Raw genomic sequence first — 24,991 nt, 5'->3', positions numbered from 1 at the left:
TTCTCAATAATACATAAATAAAAATTAAAGACATATTTATGTATTACTTTTCTTGCTCTGTCCATTGTGTTTATAGATGCAGGATATGCAGCCTGATCCTGTTTGAGCTGCATAATTTTACAGACACTTGGTGTTTATATTAAGTGCTCTTTTATTTTGATTAAAATTTTCAATAATTATTAAAAAATCCCTAACAAAATAAATGTCATATTTAAATAGTTATAACAATATATTCAAAATTATGCAGTTGAACAGGGCAGAAATTTAAATAACATCTCATGAGTGACTGTGCAACACTAGTAAATATGAATCTGAAGATATAAATTTAGGTCTCCCTCTACTAATAACTAGCTATAGTTTCAGTTCAAGTATCAGTCAGTCAGCCTGAAAACAGCCCACCTTTAATTACAAAGGACCTCCAACATGCAGACTTTTAAAAAATTATCTTTGGGTGTTGTATGTTTATAGAAAAATATTTTTCTTACCGTAAATGTACCTTCTCCTGTGTTTCAGTCTGAAAGCATTTCTTTAATGTTTATGTAATAAATATGACAAAGAACAGAGAATATGACAAAGAACAGAGAACAGTATTTGGAGAGAAAAGTGCATGCCAGCGAAGTGCTCTAATTTGAAAGTTAGTAGAACCTTCAGGCATTTGGGTGCTTTACTGGCAGCTGCTGAAGTTAAATAAATAAATAAACAATATTTCTTGACCACATAATTCACAGTTATGGTTACAGTGAAATTTTTCTCCATAAATTTACAGATATTAATGAGTGTAACGAGGATCCCAACATCTGTGTCTTTGGCTCTTGTACGAACACTCCAGGAGGTTTCCAGTGTATCTGTCCTACAGGTTTTGTGCTGTCTGATAATGGACGGAGATGTTTTGGTAAGTTAATGATTAAGGAATGTAATAACTTACTCTAACAGGTAACAGATACTCTGCAGATAAATAAAAGGTGACCTCTGCAGGTCCCTTCCAAATTACGCCCTTATGAGGACTGGAAAGTGCTTTCAAAACAGTGTGAAAAATACAGGCATTATATTATTCCTTCCAGGGCTAGATAGTCATCATCTAACCAGGTGGGAGATGCTAGAACCATGTGACTGTATTTTCTTTTTTAGATACTCGCCAGAGTTTCTGTTTCACTAACTTTGAGAATGGGAAATGCTCAGTGCCAAAGGCTTTCAACACCACAAAGGCAAAGTGTTGCTGCAGCAAAATGCCAGGAGAAGGATGGGGTGATCCCTGTGAGCTCTGTCCAAAAGAAGAAGAAGGTACACATCAAGATTTAAAATAAAGCCTTTTTAGATGGGAGAAAAGGAAGAACACATTTTTGTTGTACCTTTTCGATCATTAGAAGGAGAGATATTTTGGCATTCTCTCTTAACAGCCTTTTCTAGCACCATTTTCAGGTCAATAAGAGGGATAAAATTAAATACGAGAAAGCATAGAAAAAGAGAAATACTGGGTTCTTGTTTTGCTCTGTAGAAAAATGTACTAACGGTAGGCTGCTTTGGGCAGAAGAGAAGAGCAAAATGAGACAATGCCATCAATCCCTAAAGTAACTGAGTTTTCAGTTCTTGGTTTCCTCCAGGTACAGAAAGGAGAAGGCACCAAGCATATGTACATGGAATCTCAATGAGTTCTAGTGCTGCTTCCCCAATCCAGAGACCTTGTTACTTTTTTGTCTGACAAGGCAGCATAATGACCACGTTTTAAACAATAGACAGTTTTGGAAAATGTCATAAAGAATATTTTTGGATGGCTTTAACTATCTCTCATGGTTTTGTCTCTCATTCACTCTTTTTTTAAAAAAAACATACCTCTGCAGTTGCTTTTCAGGACCTGTGTCCCTATGGTCATGGAACTATTCCTGGAATTGATGATAGACGTGAAGGTAAGTATTCTTTTTCATTATAATTAAAAACATAAATAAATTACATATACTTAAAACTAGACTTGGATATTATAGTATGTATAATATACATACTTATATATATAGTATATATATAAGTGATGGCTTACTCCACCTAACCTCAGGTGACAGGAAGCTGACCTTCAATAAGTGTGGGCAGTTATGAAATGATAGTTAAAAGATTGCCTTTTAAATTGCTTGGCTAGAGACAAACAAGATAGGGTGCTTAGTCTTTAAGTGCTTTTTTATGACCTGATACAGATATGCATCAGCTACATGGTTACTAATATCCTCCTGTTTTTTAGACGTCAATGAATGCCTTGAAAGTCCAGGGATTTGCTCAAACGGACACTGCATCAATACTGATGGATCGTTCCGCTGTGAGTGCCCCATGGGATACAACATAGATTACACTGGAGTACACTGCATCGGTGTGTTAATATTTCATAAGTTATAAGAACTGTAACACTTGAATTTAAAACACAATTTGAAATGTGTCCCAGTTCTCTTCAGCTTGCATTTATTCATTACATACAGATACTGATGAATGTTCCATTGGCAATCCATGTGGAAATGGTACGTGCACGAACGTGATTGGCAGTTTTGAGTGCAACTGTTATGAAGGGTTTGAGCCAGGCCCAATGATGAACTGTGAAGGTAACTTGTCCTCTTTACTTTCTTTCCCTTTAGTTTTTATCCAGTCCTAAGTATTCAAATTAGTTTATTAAAAAAGCCTTGAATTTCATGTCATTGAAAAAGAAGTCCTGAATTGATTAAGCAGTATTTTCAGGTTATCACATGATTTCCCAAACTGCATGTTGCGGTATGCTACATTATTTAGTTTTTTGTTGGCAAGACGGGAGGAAGTAACTGTTGATATAAAAAAAATTTAAATGGGTCCATCCAACTTGTCATTCTGAGCTCATGTAGTTCCATATTTATTTTACCATTATTTTTAAGCAGAGCTTTGTTCAATTTTCTCTGGCTACTAAAAACCGAACAAACATCCAAAAGTTTCTGGTTTGAATTGTTACACCTCTGATACTTTTTAGCTGACAAGAGAAGCACTGGTAGAAGAAAACATCCTTGGTGATTGTTCTGAAACTTAGTGGAGAATTACTATTTTATTCCTTCTGTTCAGATATAAATGAGTGTGGCCAGAACCCCTTGCTGTGTGCTTTTCGTTGTATCAACACTCATGGTTCCTACGAATGTACATGTCCAGTTGGCTACGTACTAAGAGAAGACCAAAAGATGTGCAAAGGTAATGACTAATATATAAACTTTATTTCCATCATTCTGTACTGGCCAAAGCATATTCCAAATATTTCTGTGCATCTTGCGTTCATTCTTTCAGTTGAATGTAGCAAACAGCCCAGCAGATGATGATTTACTCTTTCAGAACTCATGCAAGACCAAGATCTAGTGGATTTTTTTAATCAAGGGTACCCCTTCATGGGGACTTTAAAGCTAAGAAGGTGACAATGTTGAAGTTTAACACATCTTTAATACGGCAGATCAAAGGAGGTGATCCTGACCCTCTACTCTGCTCTTGTGGGACCTCACTTGGAGCATTGTGTGCAGTTCTGGTGTCCTCAGCATAAAAAGGACATGGAACTGTTGGAACAAGTCCAGAGGAGGGCCATGAGGATGATCAGGGGACTGGAGCACCTCCCATATGAAGATAGGCTGAGAAAGTTGGGGCTGTTCAGCCTGGAGAAGAGAAGGCTGCGTGGAGACCTCATAGCAGTCTTCCAGTATCTGAAGGGGGCCTACAAGGATGCTGGGGAGGGACTCTTCATTAGAGACTGCAGTGACAGGACAAGGAGTAACGAGTTAAAATTTAAACAGGGGAAGTTTAGATTGGATATAAGGAAGAGGTTCTTTACTGTGTGGGTGGTGAGGCACAGGAATGGGTTGCCCAGGGAAGCTGTGAGTGCTCCATCCCTGGCAGTGTTCAAGGCCAGGTTGGACAGAGCCTTGGGTGACAAGTTTTAGTGTGAGGTTTCCCTGCCCATGGGAGGGGGATTGGAACTAGATGATCTTAAGGTCCTTTCCAACCCTAACTATTCTATGGTTCTATGATTCTATGTGGCAAGATGACAGAAATTAGAAAAATTAGGACAACTGCAATTAAGCATAGCTATCAGATTTTTCTTCAATGCTTGTTAGTTAGAGAAGTCTGTATCTCATTTTTTTCTTGAGAAAATGCTAGTTGTCTTCAATAACTGAAGCCACTGAATGTTCAAACACAAAATGTAATTTTTTTCCAGATCTAGATGAGTGTGCCGAAGGTCTCCATGACTGTGAATCAAGAGGCATGATGTGCAAAAATTTGATTGGTACCTTCATGTGTGTTTGTCCTCTTGGAATGATTCGGAGACTAGATGGAGAAGGCTGCACAGGTAAAGCTTAGAAAGGAAAGAAGGCACCTCTGAAATACAATCAAGCAAACAAATGAAAAATTCCCTGTATGTGTATGTAGTAAACCAGAAAATAACAATTCATAAAGGTTATTTAAGATAGCAAATAATGTCCAACATGTTAAGCTTTCATTTTTTTCTCAAGGTTTGCACTTTATCTGAAAGTAGTTTTAAGTGACTAAGAAATATCTCAGAAGAAAAACTCCAGTTTAGTTTCTTTTGTTGCACAACAAAATCAGAAAATTTTTCAGGCACTTACTAGGTTTAAAAGAGCGAGTTGCCAAACAAAATAGCCCTCCTTTGATGAGTAGGAAGAAAAATTATCCTAAACAAAAAAGTTACATTTCATTTAGCATTAATACTGTTAATATGGCAGTTCCGTAAAGAATTAAAGCTGTAAGATTGTGAAACAATATATAAAAGCTACGAAGAGCAACAAATGTGGAAACTGTCATAGTGCAAAATAATTTTCCGTCCTGTAAGGGAGCACACATTTCCTCCATCTTTTTTTCAATTAGTTTAGGGGAAAATGATAGCTACATTTTGGCAAATTATACTTGCTTTGGTAAGTAAAAAAACTCAAGACCTTTCAAGAGTTTTGTGTGGATAGAATTAGATGAGGCTGTCTTTGCCTCAGAGACAAAAAAAAAATTAATTAAACGTCCATCTCAGCAAATGCTTTAAATGAAAATTAGAATAAAATATTTTAAAATAGTTTTCTTTTAGCAACAGAATGTATAGTCTCTTGTACAGATCTTTATGACTATTTTTAGAGGGAATAATCTGTATTAACAATAATTCTAATAAATTTTCTGAGGTTTTATTTTAAGCATCTCTAAAGGTGTGTAGTTGCTTACAGTATCTGTGCCATTAGTTATGGAAGAAAATACAGGAAGATTATAACCTGTTTCAGGGAAATGGTGTGTGTGTACTGAAATATAACTGATTGCAGGAGAGGTCAAAGGTATTCAGATGATCTGAATGATTACAAAGTGAGAATTTATTACTCAAGTCATGCATGTATCCCAATTCTATTTTAATGTTACTTGTTACAGAAGTTATGACTAGAACTTGCTCTTCTGCAAGTGTTTTCTGCTTCTTGTTTTATGTTGCAAAGAATGTACAAGGATTAAAGCTTTCATCCCAGGATTAAGTGCATAAGGAATGGAATAGGATAGTCCTATTAGGGAAGCCCTTTCCAGGCTTAATCAGTTGTTGATTTTTCCACTTGCAAACATTTTTATAATATTGTGCAAAATAATTAATGCACCCTATGAGTCTGATATATTTTCTTGTAACAAATTATTTCAATTTTTTTATTATGTTTTTGCAAAGATGAAAATGAATGCCGAACCAAGCCAGGTGTCTGTGAAAATGGTCGTTGCATGAATGTTATTGGGAGCTACCGATGTGAATGCAATGAAGGATTCCTGTCAAGTCCGTCAGGCACTGAATGTCTTGGTAAATACCTCTTTCATATACATTTCATCTTACATTAAAGTATAAAGGATGCAGAGTGTAAATTAGGCTTCTGTGTACCTAACAGCTCTCATATCTATAGAAATTAAAGATCCTTATTAATTAAACAATGATTTGATATTAAATAGTGATAGGAATGTGGAGCATCTTGAGAATGTCAGCTGAGTCTAGCAATAAGGGGCCTCACATAAAAGTGTCTAAATTCCAAAGGACGTAAATATGATGCTGAGCAACGCTATCCAGACAAAGTACAGGTATTTTTAAAGAAGAATGAGAATTTAGTTACCTTAGGTAGATCAAAAACTGAGATGCAGTGCAAAATTGTTTGCATATCCAGATGTGATCATAAGCGCTGCAACTAGGCATCCTAACTTTTTGTAATTTTAACTCAGATGGTGATTATAGAATCATAGGATGGTTCGGGTTAGAAAAGACCTTAAGATCATCTAGTTCCAAGCCCCCAGCCATGGGCAGGGACACCTTCCACTAGATCGTGTTGCTCAAGGCGTTGTCCAATCTGGCCTTGAACACTGCCAGTTACTGGGCAAAATATTATGAACACAAAATGCTAGGATTTCACAAAAAAACTGCAAGATAAATTGAAAAGTTTTGAGGCAGACATGCACATTAAATGCATATGAAGCATTATGCATTCATCAACCTGCATTTCTTTTTCCGTATGTTCAGATTTGTCATTCGGTCTGAAAAATTAATTATTCAATTTTAGACATCAAACTGCAAAACCTTACTTTTTCATTATCAGTGTTCATGAGTACATACCTCGAAGTGTTTCACAGTACTGAGACAGTATCAGTATCTATTAGTATTACATCAAAAATACTTGCATATTATCTTATACAAGTACTACAAAAACAACTCCCTGTAAATTGTCATCAGTAGTGTGCTGACTTCAAGGGAAAGCAATAACCTCAGAAGTGCAGGGTATTTCCTAAGGATTAAGACCAGATGGGATGAGTCTGTTAACCCTAGCTGGTCATTAATGCCATGGAAATACCCTGCTTGTAGGTCATTATTGTGTTCTTATATTTAGTGTATTATTTTCTTATTAGTTTATGAAAACTGTGCTTTGGGTTAGTTTGCTCATTGCTGCTTTTCCTTCAGGGCTTCCTAGGTCAGATTACAATGAAAAATTAGTCTGCAAGAAACAAAGTATTTCAAAGATTAAACATTTAAATAAATGTTAACTCTTAGATTACATTATTTTAAATATATTGTGCAAACCTTTGTATTCTGTTCACATGAAAACTTATTGCACATCTCAAATTGTGAACAAAGCATTATATGTTCTTCAAGTCATAATGTGTTAAAACCTGCACAGTATGCCTATCTAGGAGAACAGAAATCTGCTGAGTCTTGCAAATTACTACAGCAAACATGCTGTCTCACACAGTTAACACTTTCAGTAAGGAGAGCTTTATTTGATGTAAACAGTTACCAGGAATCCAAAGTTTTGCCTAAAGCCAAAGTTAACATTTTACCTGATTCATGTATAAAATGTGCAGATTCTACTCTTCATAATTGCAAAACAGAAGGTCAGCTAGTTGTTGATACATAAACGCATACTGAAGGATTTTAACTTTTAGATTTAGGAAAAAAACAAAAAATTAAAAAAAATCATCATTTAAATCCAGAAATGTCTGTCTGACCATAGCTGACATTGTCTACATTTAGTTAACAAATAAGACAGGTGACACAGCATGTTTAGAAGATGCCATGCCTGCAAAATTTAGTTTCCATTAGCACTGGAGGCTGGGATCTCTGCTTTCCTCAGCTACCTGTTCGAAGGAAACTTGTAGGAGCTTAATGACTCTGAGGTTTTGCTCCACCTTAGTGATTGACAGATATTAACTAAAGGGTTTAAAAAATAAGGAAAATTGAATTAGAAAGGGACGGATCAACAGTACGGCCGTATTTTTTTTTTTTTTCTTTTCTTTGTCCTGAATGAAAACAGGGAGTACCACTGAAAAAGTACAGGATTGTATAGACACTTTTAAGTGCTATTTTGTCATTTAAGAGCAGCAGGATAAATACAGATGATCAGACATGCTGTATTTGCCATTAGAACAAAGAAAGAAAACTTCTAACCCCAACCCAAGTAAATAATTCAAATGCAAACCAAACATAGGCAGCTCAACTTGAAGCTCAGCTTGGTCCACAGCCTGTTTTACTATCAAGCAAGCTCACCAGATATGCTCCAGGACACAAATTTCCTAGAAGTAAAACTTGTATCCAACTCATGCAGGTACTGAACTTTAGGTATGTCTGGAATACACTTGTAGTGACAGCAGATTAGAGATCATAGAAATAGATCATAGAATAGTTAGGGTTGGAAAGGACCTCAAGATCATCTAGTTCAAACCCCCCTGCCATGGACAAGGACACCTCACACTAAACCGTCCCACACAAGGCTTCATCCAACCTGGCTTTGAACACCGCCAGGGATGGAGCACTCACAGCCTCCCTGGGCAACTGATTTCAGTGCCTCACCACCCTAACAGGAAAGAATTTCCTCCTTATATCGAATCTAAACTTCCCCTGTTTAAGTTTTAACCCGTTACCCCTTGTCCTTTCACTACAGTCCCTGACGAAGAGTCCCTCCCCAGCATCCCTATAGGCCCCCTTCAGGTACTGGAAGGCTGCTATTATGTCCCCACGCAGCCTTCTCTTCTCCAGGCTGAACAGCCCGAACTTCCTCAACCTGTCTTTATATGGGAGGTGCTCCAGTCCCCTGATCATCCTTGTGGCCTCCTCTGGACTTGTTCCAGGAGTTATGTTGAGGACACCAGAACTGCACACAATACTCCAAGTGAGGTCTCACAAGAGCAGAGTAGAGGAGCAGGATCACCTCCTTAGACCTGCTGGTCACGCTCCTTTTGATGCAGCCCAGGATACGGTTGGCTTTCTGGGCTGCGAGCCCACACTGCCGGCTCATGTACATTTTCTCATCGACCAACACCCCAAGTCCTTCTGTGCAGGGCCGCTCTGAATCTCTTCTTTGCCCAGTCTGTGGCTGTGCCTGGGATTGCTCCAACCCAGATGTAGGACCTTGCACTTGTCATGGTTGAACTTCATAAGGTTGGCATCAGCCCACCTCACAAGCGTGTCAAGGTCCCTCTGGATGGCATCCCTTCCCTCCAGCGTATCAACCGAACCACACAGCTTGGTGTCATTGGCAAACTTGTTGATGGCGCACTCAATCCCACTGTCCATGTCAGCGATGAAGATGTTAAACAAGACTGGTCCCAACACCGATCCCTGAGGGACATCACTCATTACCGGTCTCCAGCCGGACATCTAGCCATTGACCACAACTCTTTGTGTGCAGCCATCCACCCAGTTCTTTATCCACCGAGTGGTCCATCCATCAAATTGATCTCTCTCCAATTTAGAGAGAAGGATGTCGTGTGGGACAGTGTCAAATGTTTTGCCCAAGTCCAGGTAGATGACATCAACTTCTTTACCCTTGTCCATCAATTCTGTAGCCCCATCATAGAAGGCCACCAAATTGGTCAGGCAGGATTTCCCCTTAGTGAAGCCACGCTGGCTGTCACCAAGCACCTTGTTGTTTTTCATGTGCCTTAGCATGCTGTCCAGGAGATTGTGCTCCAAGATTTTACCAGGCACAGAGGTGAGGCTGACTGGTCTGTAATTCCCCGGGTCTTCCATTTTCCCCTTCTTGAAAATGGGGGTTATATTTCCCTTTTTCCAGTCATCGGGAACTTCACCTGACTGCAATGATTTTTCAAGTATGATGGCCAGTGGCTTAGCAACTTCATTCGCCAGCTCCTTCAGGACCCGCGGATGGATTCCATCAGGTCCCACGGACTTGTGCGCGTTCAGATTTTTAAGCTGGTCTCAAACCAGATCCTCTCCTACAGTGGGCCCAAGGTCTTCATTCTCACAGTCCCTGCATCTACCTTCTAAGACCTGGGTGGTGCAGTCAGAGCCTTTGCCAGTGAAGACCGAGGCAAAGAAGTCATTCAGAACCTCAGCCTTCTCCAAATCCTGTGTAGCCAGTTCTCCCGAAAGCTTCCTCAGGGGGCCTGTGTTGTCCCTAGTCTGTTTTTTGTTTGCTACGTACCTGTAGAATCCTTTCCTTTTATCCTTAACATCCCTGGCCAAGTTTAATTCTAACTGGGCCTTAGCCTTCCTAACCTGGTCCCTAGCTTCCCGGACAACATCCCTGTACTCTACCCAGGCCGCCTGTCCTTGCTTCCATTTTTTATAAGCCTCATTTTTCCTTTGAATTTTCCTCAGCAGCTCAGGTTATCAGAAGACACAACAAATCTGAAAGCCTAAGTCAAAATAGACTTCATAGACTGGTTCATAGACTGGTTGCTAATATCTTCTTTTGCTTGCCTGTGTTGACAAAGAGCCAGAATAATACATCAGATGCTAGATGGATCAGATATTTATCTCCTACTCTTTCTTGATCTGTCTACTTCTTTCCTACAGATAATCGCCAAGGGTTTTGCTTTGCTGAAGTTTTACAGACAATGTGTCAGATGGCTTCAAGCAGCCGGAATCTTGTCACTAAATCTGAGTGCTGCTGCGATGGAGGCCGTGGCTGGGGTAACCAGTGTGAGCTCTGTCCGCTTCCCGGCACCACCCAATATAAGAAACTCTGTCCACATGGACCAGGTTATACTACAGATGGAAGAGGTATTTGCAAGGATTAAAAGAGGCAGAAAAGGGAAAAAGAATATGTTTGCATATTTAAGGAAATGCAAAATTCTCTTTGAAGTTCCTTCTAAGAATTTCCTGTGAAACAACAGAGCTTGATTTTTCAAATGCTGCTGAGACCAGAAATTAAAAACACCTTTAAACAGTAGCGGCAATCAGCATGCTTACAGCTGTGCAGGATTTTCAGGGTTGGATTCTAAAACAGAAAGTACCAACCAGTAACTAAAAGCTAGAAATGATCCCAAAGCTTTTGTATGCTGAAAAGTTGCATACGTGGCAAAAGCAGTTAACAGTTTTTCTAACAAGTCTCACTGAATTCTTTGTGGTTACTGTTTTCACACAGGAAGCAGAAACTAGCATCCAGTTTTAAATTGTGGTGAAAAAATTTTGACATCATGTAACTGGTCATAAGAAAATTCACATCTATGGGGTTTGTATTTTCAGTTAACAAAACTGTAACATGAATACCCAATAAAATTGCAGGAAAGTTTTGATACAAAAACAATAGTGAAAGTTTGAAGGATGTTTGACTTTGAATTCAGATTTATTTTTAAAGATAAAGAAAGGATAAAGTGCCTATTGGAAGCATGATGATGAGGAAATATGCAAACATGTAAGAGAAGAAAAAAGTTGAATTTAAAACTGAAAAATTATATTTTTAATATTTTTCCATACAGATATTGATGAATGTAAGGTCATGCTAAACCTATGTAGAAATGGACAGTGTATTAATACTATGGGCTCTTTCCGATGCTTTTGCAAAGTTGGCTATACCACTGACATAAGTGTCACATCTTGTAATGGTAAGATTCAGCATCTTAAAGTCAGTTATGGTTTTTAACTGGTGCAGAAAGACATATCAACCTCTGTAAACTTTGTATCAAGGCACTTTTTTCTCTTTATCTCTTTGCTGTCTTTCCTTTCTTAATACACACTTGTGTTTTTGTATTTCACTTGGGAATATAAAGAAACAAGGTGTACTAGCAATATTCCTGCAGTAGAATGAATACTGAAATATGTTTCAGCTGCATAACCATTTTGACTGCCAAACCAGCTCATTACTTCATGGTCTATATTTTCACACGTCCCTGTTAGTTAACACATCTAAGTATACTATAGAATGCCCCCAAATAACTACTTTTGTCTTTCAGTGAAAATATTAATTGCACTGTCACTTTAGTCTATTACTCTTTCAAGACGCTCAATTTGTCACTGTAGCGGCAACTCCATAGAAACTCCACAGCAGCACATCCATATAGAAAAAAGTAGGAACTCTGAGCAAATGTAAATTGGGTACTTTTTCTACAAACATTTTTCTCTAAAATATAGTGCTGTTCAGAATACACCCTTCAAAGACAAAGAAATCAGTACAAAAGATACTTCGCGTTTTCTCTTTTTAGATCTTGATGAGTGCTCCCAGTCTCCTAAACCATGCAATTTCATTTGCAAGAACTCAGAAGGGAGCTATCAGTGCTCATGTCCTCGGGGCTACATTCTTCAAGAAGATGGAAAGACATGCAAAGGTAAAGAAAATTGTGCACAGTGACTTTAAATTTTGTTGCAGCTTGACTTACAAGGAAATGTTTTGAAGTGGGATACTTTTTCAGGTTAGACTAAATGTACCTTTTTCTTTTATTGACTTCTTAAGACAACATCTCTTATTTCAGATCTTGATGAATGTCAAACCAAACAACACAATTGTCAGTTTCTCTGTGTCAACACACTTGGAGGATTCACATGCAAATGTCCACCTGGTTTTACACAACATCACACAGCTTGTATTGGTAAGAAAAACATTAGTTTTCTTGCATCAGTTTTTTTGTTAAAACAGCATTCTCAATTCTCATTCATTTCTTCTGCTCTTTATAAACAGTATTAATACAGAGAAATAGTGCCAGGAGTCCAGAAAACAGATTTCGAAAAGCTACAATTATAGCTCTATCACTTTATCTACCATTTGTATTTTCTTGCTTAGCAGGTTGTTCATATTTAATACATGTTACTGTATTCTAAGTATAACCACATGGAGACAAAGGGGTAAAGTATAAAAATCTTGTATAAAAATCTTATATAAAAATGTAGTTAAACAAAACCAGACTGCATTTTCTTTTTTAATACAGATGTCTTTAGATCTTAAATGCTCATATGAATCTTGCCAACTGAAACTATCTTGGTTCAGCTGATACAGAAGGGCAGCATTTTTCCACTGTCAGCAATTGCATACCTGGGTGTTTTACACTCAACCGAATTACAACTTAATTTCCAGTTTTACTCATAGCCCTACATGACTCATCAGGTCATCTGACATTTAAATGTGAACAGCTTATATTTTCAAAATAAACTTTTACACCTTTGTGGATTTCAACCTTTTCAGAAATGTTACATGAACATGTCTAAAATCATGCCACTAGGTATACCAACCTTCTCTCTCCTCTGCATTTTCAAGATAACAATGAATGTGCTTCTCAACCATCTCTTTGTGGGTCAAAAGGAATTTGCCAAAACACCCCTGGGAGTTTTATCTGTGAATGTCAAAGGGGATTTTCTCTGGATTCTACTGGACTAAACTGTGAAGGTAACTAGTGAAGGTCAATTTTTTTCTTTATGATGCAAATCCCTACTTCTATGTCTAGTGAATCCTGTGATGTCAAAGATAGATATAACAGAATACACCTGCAAAGATAAGCACTTTATATCCAAATTTGTTATATATTCCTGATATTCAAACACTTCAGTATATTTCAGGAAACTGAAAGCTTAGTCCTATATAGTTAGTTTGAAAACTGAAATAAAAAATAAGCCATTCAGATTCTAAACATTACATCAAAGCAACATCCTATGGCCTTATCAGAAATAGTGGGTTGTCTACAAATCTGAGTAATATAAAGACTCACAAGCTCTGGCTGGATTATCAATAGATAGAAAGAACACTGCATTAATTGATGTCAGGCTTTTCAAAAGACCAACTTCATTGGTGCTTCCGTCTTACAGCAGTAGTCCTCTGTCATAATTGTGGGTGTTTCAATGATTATGATCAAAGTGAATATGTGTTATTTGTCACTGTGTATAATCATGTGTTCTTTCATGTTCAACTTCTTTCCGAATTGCAAAGACGTAGATGAATGCGATGGAAACCATAGGTGCCAGCATGGCTGCCAAAACACCCTGGGTGGATACAGATGTGGATGTCCACAAGGATATGTTCAGCATTACCAATGGAATCAATGTGTTGGTAAGGAAACAGCACAAGAATACATTTAATCAGCAAAGGTCTCGTAATGTTTATAGTGATAATTGCTAGGTGAGGACAAGAATGGGCAGAACAAAGGGTATACAGACACAGATCTTTTTTAACTTTGTCCCCCTCCTCCCACACATTTACTATGCTCCAACATAGATCAATGATGTAAGGCAACAAGAAAACACATTCATCCTGTTGAAACTCTGTGTGACAAGTATTCCTGGTGAAGCCTAAATTCTGACTCCATTCTCCTCATAAAAATCTCCATCTCAAAAAGTGGAAAGATGTTCTTTGAAGTTTTTTTCAAAGTATCAATCTAAATACCTTTTCTGGGAAAGAACTTAAAAAAAATAAAATCCCAGCATTGATCAGTAAGAATCATTCGCTATAGTAGCAAATTGAGAATACTACAGAATAGCATCTATAGCGAAGGGGGAGAAATAGTATCAACGTAACCATTAAGGGTTTCTTACTTCCAAAATACAGTCTAGGGCCAATATTATTTATTTTGGCAGGAACAAGGACAAATTAATAAGCTCAGCAGCTTTATTGTAGGTGTAGCTAATTCAATCCATTATTTCTTTTCTGTGTTTCATAGAATCATAGCATAGTTAGGGTTGGAAAGGGCCTTAAGATCATCTAGTTCCAAGTCCCCTGCCATGGGAAGGGATGCCTCATCTCTGTCCAACCTGGCCTTGAACACTGCCAGGGATGGAGCATTTACCACTTCTTTGGGCAACCTTTTCCAGTGCCTCATGACCTTCACAATGAACTAAGCTAACTCCCATACCAAATAAAAGTGGGAATTTTATCCTTTGAGTAAAAACCATCACACAAACAACTTCATCCTGTACAGTTTACAAGGCATTATAACAACATATTTATGGTTTCAAGTTTGCTTTCTTGGTTCTCTGTCAAAGGTGTCATAATCAGAGGATGGCTGTGAGCTCTGCAATACATTTATTACAGATTAAACTTACTGTTCTCATCCTAGACATGTAAATTAGTTTATTATAACCATTTTTCATTAAGTAGTATATCCAGCAGTTTTCTGAAGTCCCAGCCACTATCATCACTCCTTAACACTGCTCTGCAGCAACAAAAGCAAAGTACTGGGGTGGGAGTGACAGCAACACACAACAAACAACTCCCATAGAACTCCAGACTGGCTACAGTCTCTGAATATTATACATAGTCCTCAGAAGAATGTGTCTCCTAGTAACCGCAGACAAGAATGGAGAGCAAAACACCTACAGGGAAACACTACCTTGGTAAGATAAATAAAATAAGCAACACATGCCAGCTATCAAAAGCATGATCTTCGATATAAAAAGCTTCTTTCCTCATTAGTTTTTCACAATATAGCCTGGAATAAAATCAGTCCCACAGACTGGAGGAGTCATCTTCTCTTTATCTTAAGTCAATGCCCACAAGGTGAAGATGATGGTATTTTTCTCTTTGGTTGGCTAATATTTAGATTGTCTTTCCACTCACAAAGCCTGCAGGTTTCCACCACACGTGTGTGCTAATCTGACTCCATCACTAGGTCCTCAGGAACACTGTCATGCTTGGAGCATGACTGGAGTTCCAGCTCATTTCTCCTCTGTGGACCTTATATGATAGCAGTTTGCCCTGAGAGGGGAAAGAGGACCCCTAAGCAAAACAGCAGACATATCTTGAAGGAAGGGGAAACACTAGGTCAGTATAAGTTTAACAGTAATATTACCCTGACATACTTAACAGCCCAGTTGCATGTGTTTGGGACCTTTGCCAATGTACTTTTTCTTCAGGAATCAAATCTCTGTGGGGTAATGAGGTCAAGGATGTAGCAGAGCACTAGGACTTGCAGGTATTCTGATTTGTTAGCTATGTCATGCTTGCCTGATGTTTATCAGATTGGAAGATGCCAATATTCTTTTGTTTGTTTACTAGATGAAAATGAATGCTCCAATCCTAATTTGTGTGGCTCTGCTTCTTGTTACAACACACTTGGAAGTTACAAGTGTGCCTGCCCATCTGGATTTTCATATGACCAATTCTCTAGTGCATGCCATGATGTGAATGAGTGTTCTTCTACCAAGAACCCCTGCAATTATGGTTGTTCCAACACTGAAGGTGGTTATCTTTGTGGCTGCCCACCTGGCTATTACAGAGTTGGACAAGGGTGAGTATTTCCACACAGTCATTCATCAAAGATACATTCAAAGGGCTATGAAAAAGGCTGGATTTACCCTAGTCAGGCTAAAGAACAGAAGTGCAAATGAAGAACAGGCTAATAAGTCATCCTTTCTACTCCCTTTGCTCATAATATCCATAAGCTGAAAAAAATTACATGTCCATACATGCAGCATGACACATTTTAAATCTAGTATATGAGTAAAATTAAACAGTTAGTTCTGTTTTCCACTTAGTATCAGCACAAGAACACTCCTTCACAAACCTGCTCAATGTGGAATTCTTATTGCATAAAACTAGGTAACATCTGTACTGAGATCATGAGGGGGTTAAGCCACACTGATCAACCCAGAACATTAAACGCAAACATGTACATGACAATGGCTATATACTTTGGTTGCAAAGTTCACAGCAAGCTAGTTTTTTGCTCTCTTTGTAAAACTTGTAAATTACAACGAGAAAAACCCTGACATTCAGCCAGTGGTTGTATTTTGTTCAGTATGCCACAGTAGCATGAAAAAAATTAATGCAAAAATCTCCTGCTGAGGGAAAGGAAAGGAAAGGGAATACAGACTGTGGTACAGATTACATACACTCACTTCCCATTTAACAGGGCAATTCGTAAAACTGCAAGAAGTTACTAAACCAGATGTTCTATTCACTAGCCACTGTGTCTCAGCGATGGGTTTTAACAAAGGCCAGTACCTGCCACTGGATGGAGATGCTGATGAAGATAATGCTTTGTCGCCTGAAGCATGTTATGAATGCAAAACCAATGGCTATTCCAGAAAAGACAACAGGAAGAAGAGAAGTGCTAATTACACTGTACGTACCATAATAAGTAAGCACTACAATGTACTTTGAGCTGTTTTCAGAGATATGAGACTTAACACTATCAGTAAATAGAGGGAATTTTTTATCAGGCCACATTCAATGGCAAAAATTTTTTTCCTGTGCCTCAGTGTTCTTTCATACTTGGGTCTATTGGCAGGAATGATTTGATGATCAGAAAGACGTAAAGAACTATGAACAGATAAAGTTTTAAAGTTTCTAAAACTTATAAATAATCCTTTGTAGTGTGACATGTGGTCTAGCTCCTCAAAATATATTCAGGGAAATAAATTTCCTATAATTACAGAGAGCTAGGGAACTCGCCATGTCTGCAATCTGTTCTGCTATCAGGAGGAGACTGGACAACATCTTATGGTCTGGGACAGATAATAAGTCTTCTTGCAGATAACTGCAGTCCAAGTGTCTAGTCTGTGGTTGCTCATGAATGTGGCAGACTAGAGCTCATGAACAACTGGTACACTTAAGTCCTGTATTTGCAGAATTGCTGAGGGTATTAGAAAATTACACTTCAAAAATTACTGCATTGTGTGGGCTACAAAAATAAGGTGGGGGACATATAAAAAGAAAGCCCTACTACTTACACCTTTTAGATGATTATTTTTTTTTTTTTTTTTCAAAAATTCTAAGTGTGTGCATATCTGTTAGCTGCATTATCTCTATGGTAGGATGTTGTCTTTAGCATTAGCTCTGGTCTTCAAATCTGCAGTAATGTCTACATGACTGAGATGATCGAACATGGTTGAGATGGTCGAATTAGAGATCCTCAAGACAGTGAGAAGAGTGTACAGCAAGCTCATTGCCCTGGACTCCAAGAAGGCAGACTTTGGCCCCTTCAGGAACCTGCTTACAAAGGTTCCATGGGATATAGCCCTAGAGGGCAGAGGGGCCCAATACTGTTGGTTTATATTCAAGGATCACCTGCTACAAGCTCAGGAGTGTTGCATCCCAACTAGAAGGAAGTGCGGCAGGAGGGACAGGAGACCTCCTTGGATGGATAAGGAGCTGCTGAGGAAACTTCAAGGGAAAAAAAGAGGCTTATAAAAGGTGCAAGCAAGGACAGGCGGCCTGGGAAGAATACAAGGGTGTTGTCTAGGAAGCTAGGGACCAGGTTAGGAAAGCTAAGGCCCAGTTAGAATTAAACTTGTCTGGGGATGGGAAAGATAACAAGAAGGGATTCTATAGGTACATTGCAAATGAAAGACACAATAGGGACAACATAGGCCCTCTCCGGAAGCTATCAGGAGAACTGGGTACCCTGGATTTGGAGAAGGCTGAGGTTCTGAATAACTTCTTTGCCTCAGTCTTCACTGGCAAAGGCTCTGACAACACTGCCCAAGTCTTGGCATATGCAGTGACTGTGAGAGTGAAGACCTTAGGCACACTGTAGGAGAGGATCTGGTTCGAGACCATCTTAAAAACCTGAATGTGCACAAGTCCATGGGACCTGATGAAATCCATCCGTGGGTCCTGAAGGAGATGGCAAATGAAGTTGCTAAGCCACTGGCCATCATATTTGAAAAATCATGGCAGTCAGGTGAAGTTCCCAACAACTGGAAAAAGGGAAATAGAACCCCCATTTTCAAGAAGGGGAAAGTGGATGACTTGGGGAATTACAGACCAGTCAGTCTCACCTCTGTGCCTGGTAAAATCTTGGAGCACATTCTCCTGGAAGGCATGCTAAGGCACATGAAAAACAACAAGGTGCTTGGTGACAGCCAGCATGGCTTCACTAAGGGGAAATCCTGACTGACCAATTTGGTGGCCTTCTATGATGGGGCTACAGAATTGATGGACAGGGGTAGAGCAGCTGACGTCATCTACCTGGACTTGTGCAAAGCGTTTGACACTGTCCCACACGACATCCTTGTCTCTAAATTGGAGAGATATCAATTTGATAGGTGGACCAGTCAGTGGATAAAGAACTGGCTAGATGGCTGCATGCAAAGTGTTGTGGTCAATGTCCAGCTGGAGACCAGTAGCGAGTGGTGTCCCTCAGGGATCGGTGTTGGGACTGGTCTTGCTCAGGATCTTTGTCAGCGACATGGACAGTGGGTTTGAGTGTGCCCTCAGCAAGTTTGCTGATGACACCAAGCTGTGTGTTTCGGTTGATACGCTGGAGGGAAGGAATGCCATCCAGAGGGACCTTGACACGCTTGTTAAGGTGGGCTGATGCCAGCCTTATGAAGTTCAACTGTGACAAGTGCAAGGTCCTACATCTGGGTCGGAGCACTCCCAGGCACAGCTACAGACTGTGCAGAGAAGAGATTGAGAGCAGTCCTGTAGAGAAGGTCTTGGGGGTGTTGGTTGATGAGAAAATGAACATGAGCCGGCTTCAGTGTGTGCTCGCAGCCCAGAAAGCGAACTGTATCCTGGGCTGCATCAAAAGGAGCATGACCAGCAGGTCGAAGGAGGTGATCCTGCCCCTCTACTCTGCTCTCGTGAGCCCTCACTTGGAGCATTGTGTGCAGTTCTGGTGTCCTCAACATAAAAAGGACATGGAGCTGTTGGAAGAAGTCCAGAGGAGGGCCACGAGGATGATCAGGGGACTGGAGCACCTCCCATATGAAGACAGGCTGAGAAAGTTGGGGCTGTTCAGCCTGGAGAAGAGAAGGCTGCGTGGAGACCTCATAGCAGCCTTCCCGTATCTGAAGGGGGCCTATAGGGATGCTGGGGAGGGACTCTTCGTCAGGTACTGTAGTGACAGGACAAGGGGTAATGGATTCAAACTTAAATAGGGGAAGTTCAGGTTAGATATAAGAAAGAAGTTCTTTACTGTGTGGGTGGTGAGGCACAGGAATGGGTTGCCCAGGGAAGTTGTGAATGCTCCATCCCTGTCAGTGTTCAAGGCCAGGTTGGACAAAGCCTCGGGTGACATGGTTTAGTGTGAGGTTTCCCTGCCCATGGCAGGGGGATTGGAACTAGATGATCTTAAGGCCCTTTTCAACCCGAACTTTTATATAGTTCTATGATTCTATGTGCTTGTTACTTTGAAAGAATGGGGAAACAAGTCTCCTTTCTAAAAAAGGGCATACAACAGTGCAAAGCTCCAGCCTTAGTACACACTACTTTGTATTATGCCATCAGAACCAGTTCTTGTATTGGTGAAGTGTCTAAAGACACAAGTAAATCTGAGACTTCTACACTAAAGCACATAGTGTTGGCACTTAAAATCTAAATGTTTGATTTCCCCACACACATCCCTTCCCTCCCACACTTCCCACAAACATTCCTTTTCCCCACTGCCAATCCCACTGGACCTGTTCCAGATGGAATTCTGTGGTCAAGTCACCACAGAAATACATGGATGTTTTGAAAAGCATTTCTTCTATTGCATGGTTAATTTTATATCTAGTTCATAATTCTTGTATCTTGTTATTATGATTTTTCATTGCATTAACCTGTCCAATTTCTAGTACTAGAGCTACCAGAGCAGTGAAAGCAAAAGGTTTCACATCCATAAAACTATGTGAAAAGAGAAATAATCTCATCACTAATGATATCTGTAGGCTGTGGTATTTAAAACTTAGTCCTGTTTAAAACTTAGTCCTGTTCACAGTTTTCCTTGTTTTCATGACATGTTTTTAATTACATTACATATTAGTACACATATGTACTCACAGATTGGAATTCTCTCAGAGAAAGAAATCCTTTGCTGTCTTTACAAGCTTGAAAGGATCTTGACATGTAGGCTAGAGACCTCATTTAGTATCAGGTTTTCTAAAGAAGACTACAGCCAATATATTTTTGTAGAAGCACTTTCGAAAGTCGTTGCTTGTTAGCTGGCTTTCCTCAGAATGCACTCATTCTTGCCCCCACACCACCCCGCACACAATCCCCCCTCGCCCCCACCCCCCCCCACCCCCCTACCCCCCACCACCGTGAATTCTCAGCTAACAATTCTGGACAGATTCACACCGCAACATAACTGTACTGATGCTCAAATTGAAAAAGAACATGACTGATTTGCCAGAAAAACAGTGCTGGGACTTTTTTTCACACTTCTTTCAATAGTTTGAATAGAATATAATTGGAAAACACAGTGTACTAGCCCTTTCTGTAGAAGGCTATTCAGCAGTTCTCTCCTTACTTCAATTTCCTTTAGATTATAAAGGAAGATTATTTGTACTTCCTCATCACCAAATGCTGAGCTTGCTTAGATGCCAGGATTCAAGAAAACAGTTTTACCAGCAGTTTCAGGGAATTCCCATACAGTATTGTGATGTGTTTCTGTAATGTTCCTCACTGAAGTAGATCATAAGAACAAGACTGTCTCACGTACAGTCTGCAATAATAAACATAGGTCTGTTCTTCACATGGACTTTTTGCAAGCATGAAATTGCACATAATCTGAAAAGAATCTGAAATCTGAGACTCCTCTGTAGACCTGATGCTGTAACTTTAATTATCCTGTTAATCCTTTGTGACAAGGCTTTAAGATTTACAGTTTATGTTATACAGAATCAAGGAGCTCTCCCAGGTGGAATTGTTTTGCAATTGCTTTTTTTTTTTTACAGCTAGATTTTGACAAATGCAGAAACTCTAAATAATATCTTATTATTCTTGTCTCAATGCAAGTGAATATCTGTTTCTCTCCTGCTCTAAACAATCCTTCCTTCTTTACTTCAGATTGAGCAGATTAGCTCGGAAAGTCTGGACATGGATAGTCCTTTAAAGATGAGAGTTAACATTTCTAGGCTTGACAACAAGCAGCATATCCTAGAACTCATGCCAGCCATTAAGCCCCTTACCAACCACATGTGCTACATCATCTCACATGGCAATGATGATGGCATCTTTCGAATCCATCAAAGGGGTGGACTGAGTTATTTGCACACAGTTAAGAAAAAGTTGGTGCCTGGAACACACACACTGGAAATCATTAGCATTCCTCTATATAAGAAAAAGGAGCAAAAGAAACTGGAAGACAGCAATGAGGACAACTACCTCCTAGAAGAGCTGGGGGAAGCTCTCAGAATGAGGCTGTGGATAGACCTTTACTAGCCATCTTCCAGACTGCGTCCAGTTCTTCAGTCACTTCTGTCCACCTATCTACGCGTCTGAGCATATTTGCTTTTCAAAGGCTTTGAAACAGCCACTGACTTTTGGGGGAGAAAGAAGGGAAGACCCCTTTCTTTCCATCCTGCTGAGACTGCAGAACCACCCTTGCAGGAGGCTATCTTAAACTTTGTCACCACCAAAACTTTGATTGCAATGGTGATCATGGTTACTGTATCTTTTATATAACCTCAATTTAAAGTATATTTAAAAGCTAAAGTTTGAGAAGTCATCCTATGGCACTAAATGAAACAAAAATGTGAGCAGTCTGTAACACTTTGGGTATTTTGCTATAGTTCCTAATTAAAAATATAGAAGTTTATTTATTTTTAATGCAGTAATATATGGAGAAAATAACAAATTATGTAAACAAAAAGGGAAACTTGCTTGGGTTTCTTCGGATTTATAAATTTGAGATGCAACATTTTAGAGGTACTGTCTTAATTAAAAAAAAAAAGAAAAGATATTTGAAAGATGCTTCCTCTTCTATTTGGGCCAGTCATCCAAATAGTATTTAAGTAATTTTAAAATGTATGAGCTGAAAGAGCACTATTGTGCATTTTCTGATATTCTAAAGTGCTCTTGCAAAGCTTTTGAGTATTAAAAAAAGATAAAAAAAAAATCTTAAAGGACAAGAATTATAGTATCAGTCTCTGCAGAGATCATATTTCACAGCAGCTCAATAGGATTGTATTTTGTATTCTGAATCAGCTACACCAAATAATGGAAGAAGAGACACAACCACTGTAGCAAAATACCTTGACTGCTTTTAATACCATTAGAATCGCAGAACCAAAGTGTAATGTACTACCTTCCAATAATCAAAAAGAACCACACATGCAACCACACCTCACTTTCAGAAAAGGTGCTCTACAAACTTGTATTACAGTAGGCAGCTGAAGAATGTCTCTCTGAAGGGAACACATGATGTTTCATACTGTTTGGTGCTGGCTTGAATTAATGGCGCTTTTACTAAAAACTGAGAGCAGTATCAGGACTGCCATATGTGCAAACTAATTATGCAGTGCAGACAAGGAAAATGTGTATTTGAAATCCATTTGTTAGAAGTTTCATTAATACTGTAGTTATACACCTTATGCCTCATTTTATCATAGCTTATTTTGTAAGAAAGATGTTTGTACAATGAGTTGACATTAGTTTACTTTAGCATTTTTTAAAAAATGTTGTACCATTATGGGTTAAGTGTAGGTTTCAGTGGTGCTTTTTTTGACAGCTGGTGCCTGTAACTGGTCATGTAACAGAATCTCACATGTGAAAATAGCCAAAGCACATGGTGACTCCAGGATTGTTTCAACCACGTGTCAGTGCTGACCAAAGATTAAATCAAGTATTCCTTTTTCCCTTCCTGTCCCTTCCCTTCCCTCCTCCCCTCCCCTCCTCTCCTCTCTTCTTTACCCTTTCCTTTCCTTTCCTCTGTCCTCTTTCCTCTGTCCTCTTTCCTCTGTCCTTTCGAGTTTGGGGATTTTGAAAAGAAAAAACTTTGTACATTTTTTATAATGTTTGTAAGAAAAAAAATGTCTTGTTTGAGGGTCTGTATCAGCAAGACAACACTTTCCTTGCAATAAAGCTTATTTTGGGTTAGTTTAGTGTGGGTTTTTTTTTCTGTGAAATGTCTGTGTTCTTTACACAAAATAAGCATTTAATTGTAAATCTGAAGGATTGAGAGCAGAAAAAAGCTGATAAGCGCAAACTCTTCTTCACTCACATTTAAGGTTAAACAGCCTTTGCTGACTTAGTGTCTCTATCATGACAGAGCTGAAACAGTCCTTACAACATAAAACTCTGCCTTAACTCTCTCAAAATCTGTCATATATTAGGTTCAAGTGGGCTGGAATAACTTGCTTAAGTTTTTGCTTATCAATGTTTTGAGGACACAAGGACTATCACGTTTTAATAATTCATCTGTAAAAAAAAAAAAAACCTACAAACCACACTACAAAATCCCATACAATAGCAAAAATCTGGTAAGACCATCAATGAAGGTACTTTTTCTTGCCGGCAGTCTCTTCCTTGAATGCCCTTCATTAGGTACACAGTCGGAAACAGAAGTGCAAAAAATGCTTTTTTCTTAAAGCATGCAAGGTTTCCGCAAACACCTCATCGCCTACACTCTCTTTTTATTCCGTTCTAAGTGGTGATTGTTTTTAAGTAATAGCCAATACTAACTGTATGTTTTTGTCACAGCGATAATACCTAGAGAAAGGGAAATTCAACCCACTGGGTTAAGCACTGAATTAAGAAGCAAAATGGTTGTTTTATCTGCACTCTTTAGTTTCTGAAAATAATACAAGACAGACTGCACTAGCAGAATTAGCCCTATATCTTCTATTGTTTTCCTGGTGGCGTGGCATTTCACAAGTTAGATGCATTAGAAGCCAAGTTGCAGGTCTAAGGTTCTAATTACTGGATGCAGTAACAATGAATTTTCCTAGTGTTTGAGAACTTTTTTTCAGCATAAAATTGTTCTTCCCCATGTTTTCAAAGATCCAAAATGACATACTTGCCCTGCACACTGCTGTCCTCTCCACTTCCCTAAATTATTCAGAATATTAAGAGAAAAACAAGTTTTTTAAGAAAATCATATATTTATATTTCATTCACAAAATAAAACAGTCATTATGGCATTGTAATTGTTTTCATAATTACTGACTTATTTGATGGGAGTTATTTGCCTTGGGTATTCCTTGTAATCTGTGTAAACATTCAGATTTATGTGACATCTAATAGTGCATCAATTTAAACAAGACAGTATGATATTGGCTGGAACCAGACTTACTTGACATTGCTTTCGGATGTGGTCATGTAAGTTTCATTATGATTCAAAGCTGCTTCTGGGTAAAATGACTGATGTCTACAGAAAGAAGAAGACCTCCAGATTAAAAAAAAACTCTGATAAAAAATATCCTCCAAGCATTTAGTTAAGACTTAACAACTCTAACAGTTAGTTTCCAAGAAGGCTACTCTCTGTCCAAAATGGGAGCTTTCCAGGAAACACTTACTGCAATAAAAGCCAAGAGACTGAACCCAGTAGAGCATTACCCTTTTTTCCAAACTCTCAAAAAAGGAGGGAAAATAATAACACTCTTACCAATGACTCTTCTGAGGCTACAAGTTCTGGA

At 38.9% G+C, this 24,991-nt stretch overlaps 1 protein-coding gene across 1 annotated transcript in view; it reads left to right on the top strand.

Moving 5' to 3' along the window:
- FBN2 (fibrillin 2) overlaps positions 1–23,444 on the top strand; it is a 159,974-nt gene extending 136,530 nt beyond the window's left edge. The window contains exons 49-65 of the mRNA XM_065662467.1: positions 767–892; positions 1,129–1,281; positions 1,839–1,904; positions 2,228–2,353; positions 2,460–2,579; positions 3,064–3,186; positions 4,196–4,327; positions 5,681–5,806; positions 10,301–10,507; positions 11,206–11,331; positions 11,929–12,051; positions 12,196–12,312; positions 12,975–13,103; positions 13,641–13,760; positions 15,702–15,933; positions 16,610–16,769; positions 21,423–23,444. Coding sequence (XP_065518539.1) covers positions 767–892; positions 1,129–1,281; positions 1,839–1,904; positions 2,228–2,353; positions 2,460–2,579; positions 3,064–3,186; positions 4,196–4,327; positions 5,681–5,806; positions 10,301–10,507; positions 11,206–11,331; positions 11,929–12,051; positions 12,196–12,312; positions 12,975–13,103; positions 13,641–13,760; positions 15,702–15,933; positions 16,610–16,769; positions 21,423–21,797 — 2,561 coding nt within the window. The 3' untranslated portion in view covers positions 21,798–23,444. The remainder of the gene's footprint in view (positions 1–766; positions 893–1,128; positions 1,282–1,838; positions 1,905–2,227; positions 2,354–2,459; positions 2,580–3,063; positions 3,187–4,195; positions 4,328–5,680; positions 5,807–10,300; positions 10,508–11,205; positions 11,332–11,928; positions 12,052–12,195; positions 12,313–12,974; positions 13,104–13,640; positions 13,761–15,701; positions 15,934–16,609; positions 16,770–21,422) is intronic.
- Positions 23,445–24,991: the final 1,547 nt, after the last annotated feature.

The sequence above is a fragment of the Lathamus discolor genome, chromosome Z, assembly GCF_037157495.1.
Source record: "Lathamus discolor isolate bLatDis1 chromosome Z, bLatDis1.hap1, whole genome shotgun sequence".
NCBI classification, from domain to species: Eukaryota; Metazoa; Chordata; class Aves; order Psittaciformes; family Psittacidae; genus Lathamus; species Lathamus discolor.
Note: the sequence above shows the minus strand (reverse complement) of the source record. Positions and strands in the feature narration are given on the sequence as shown.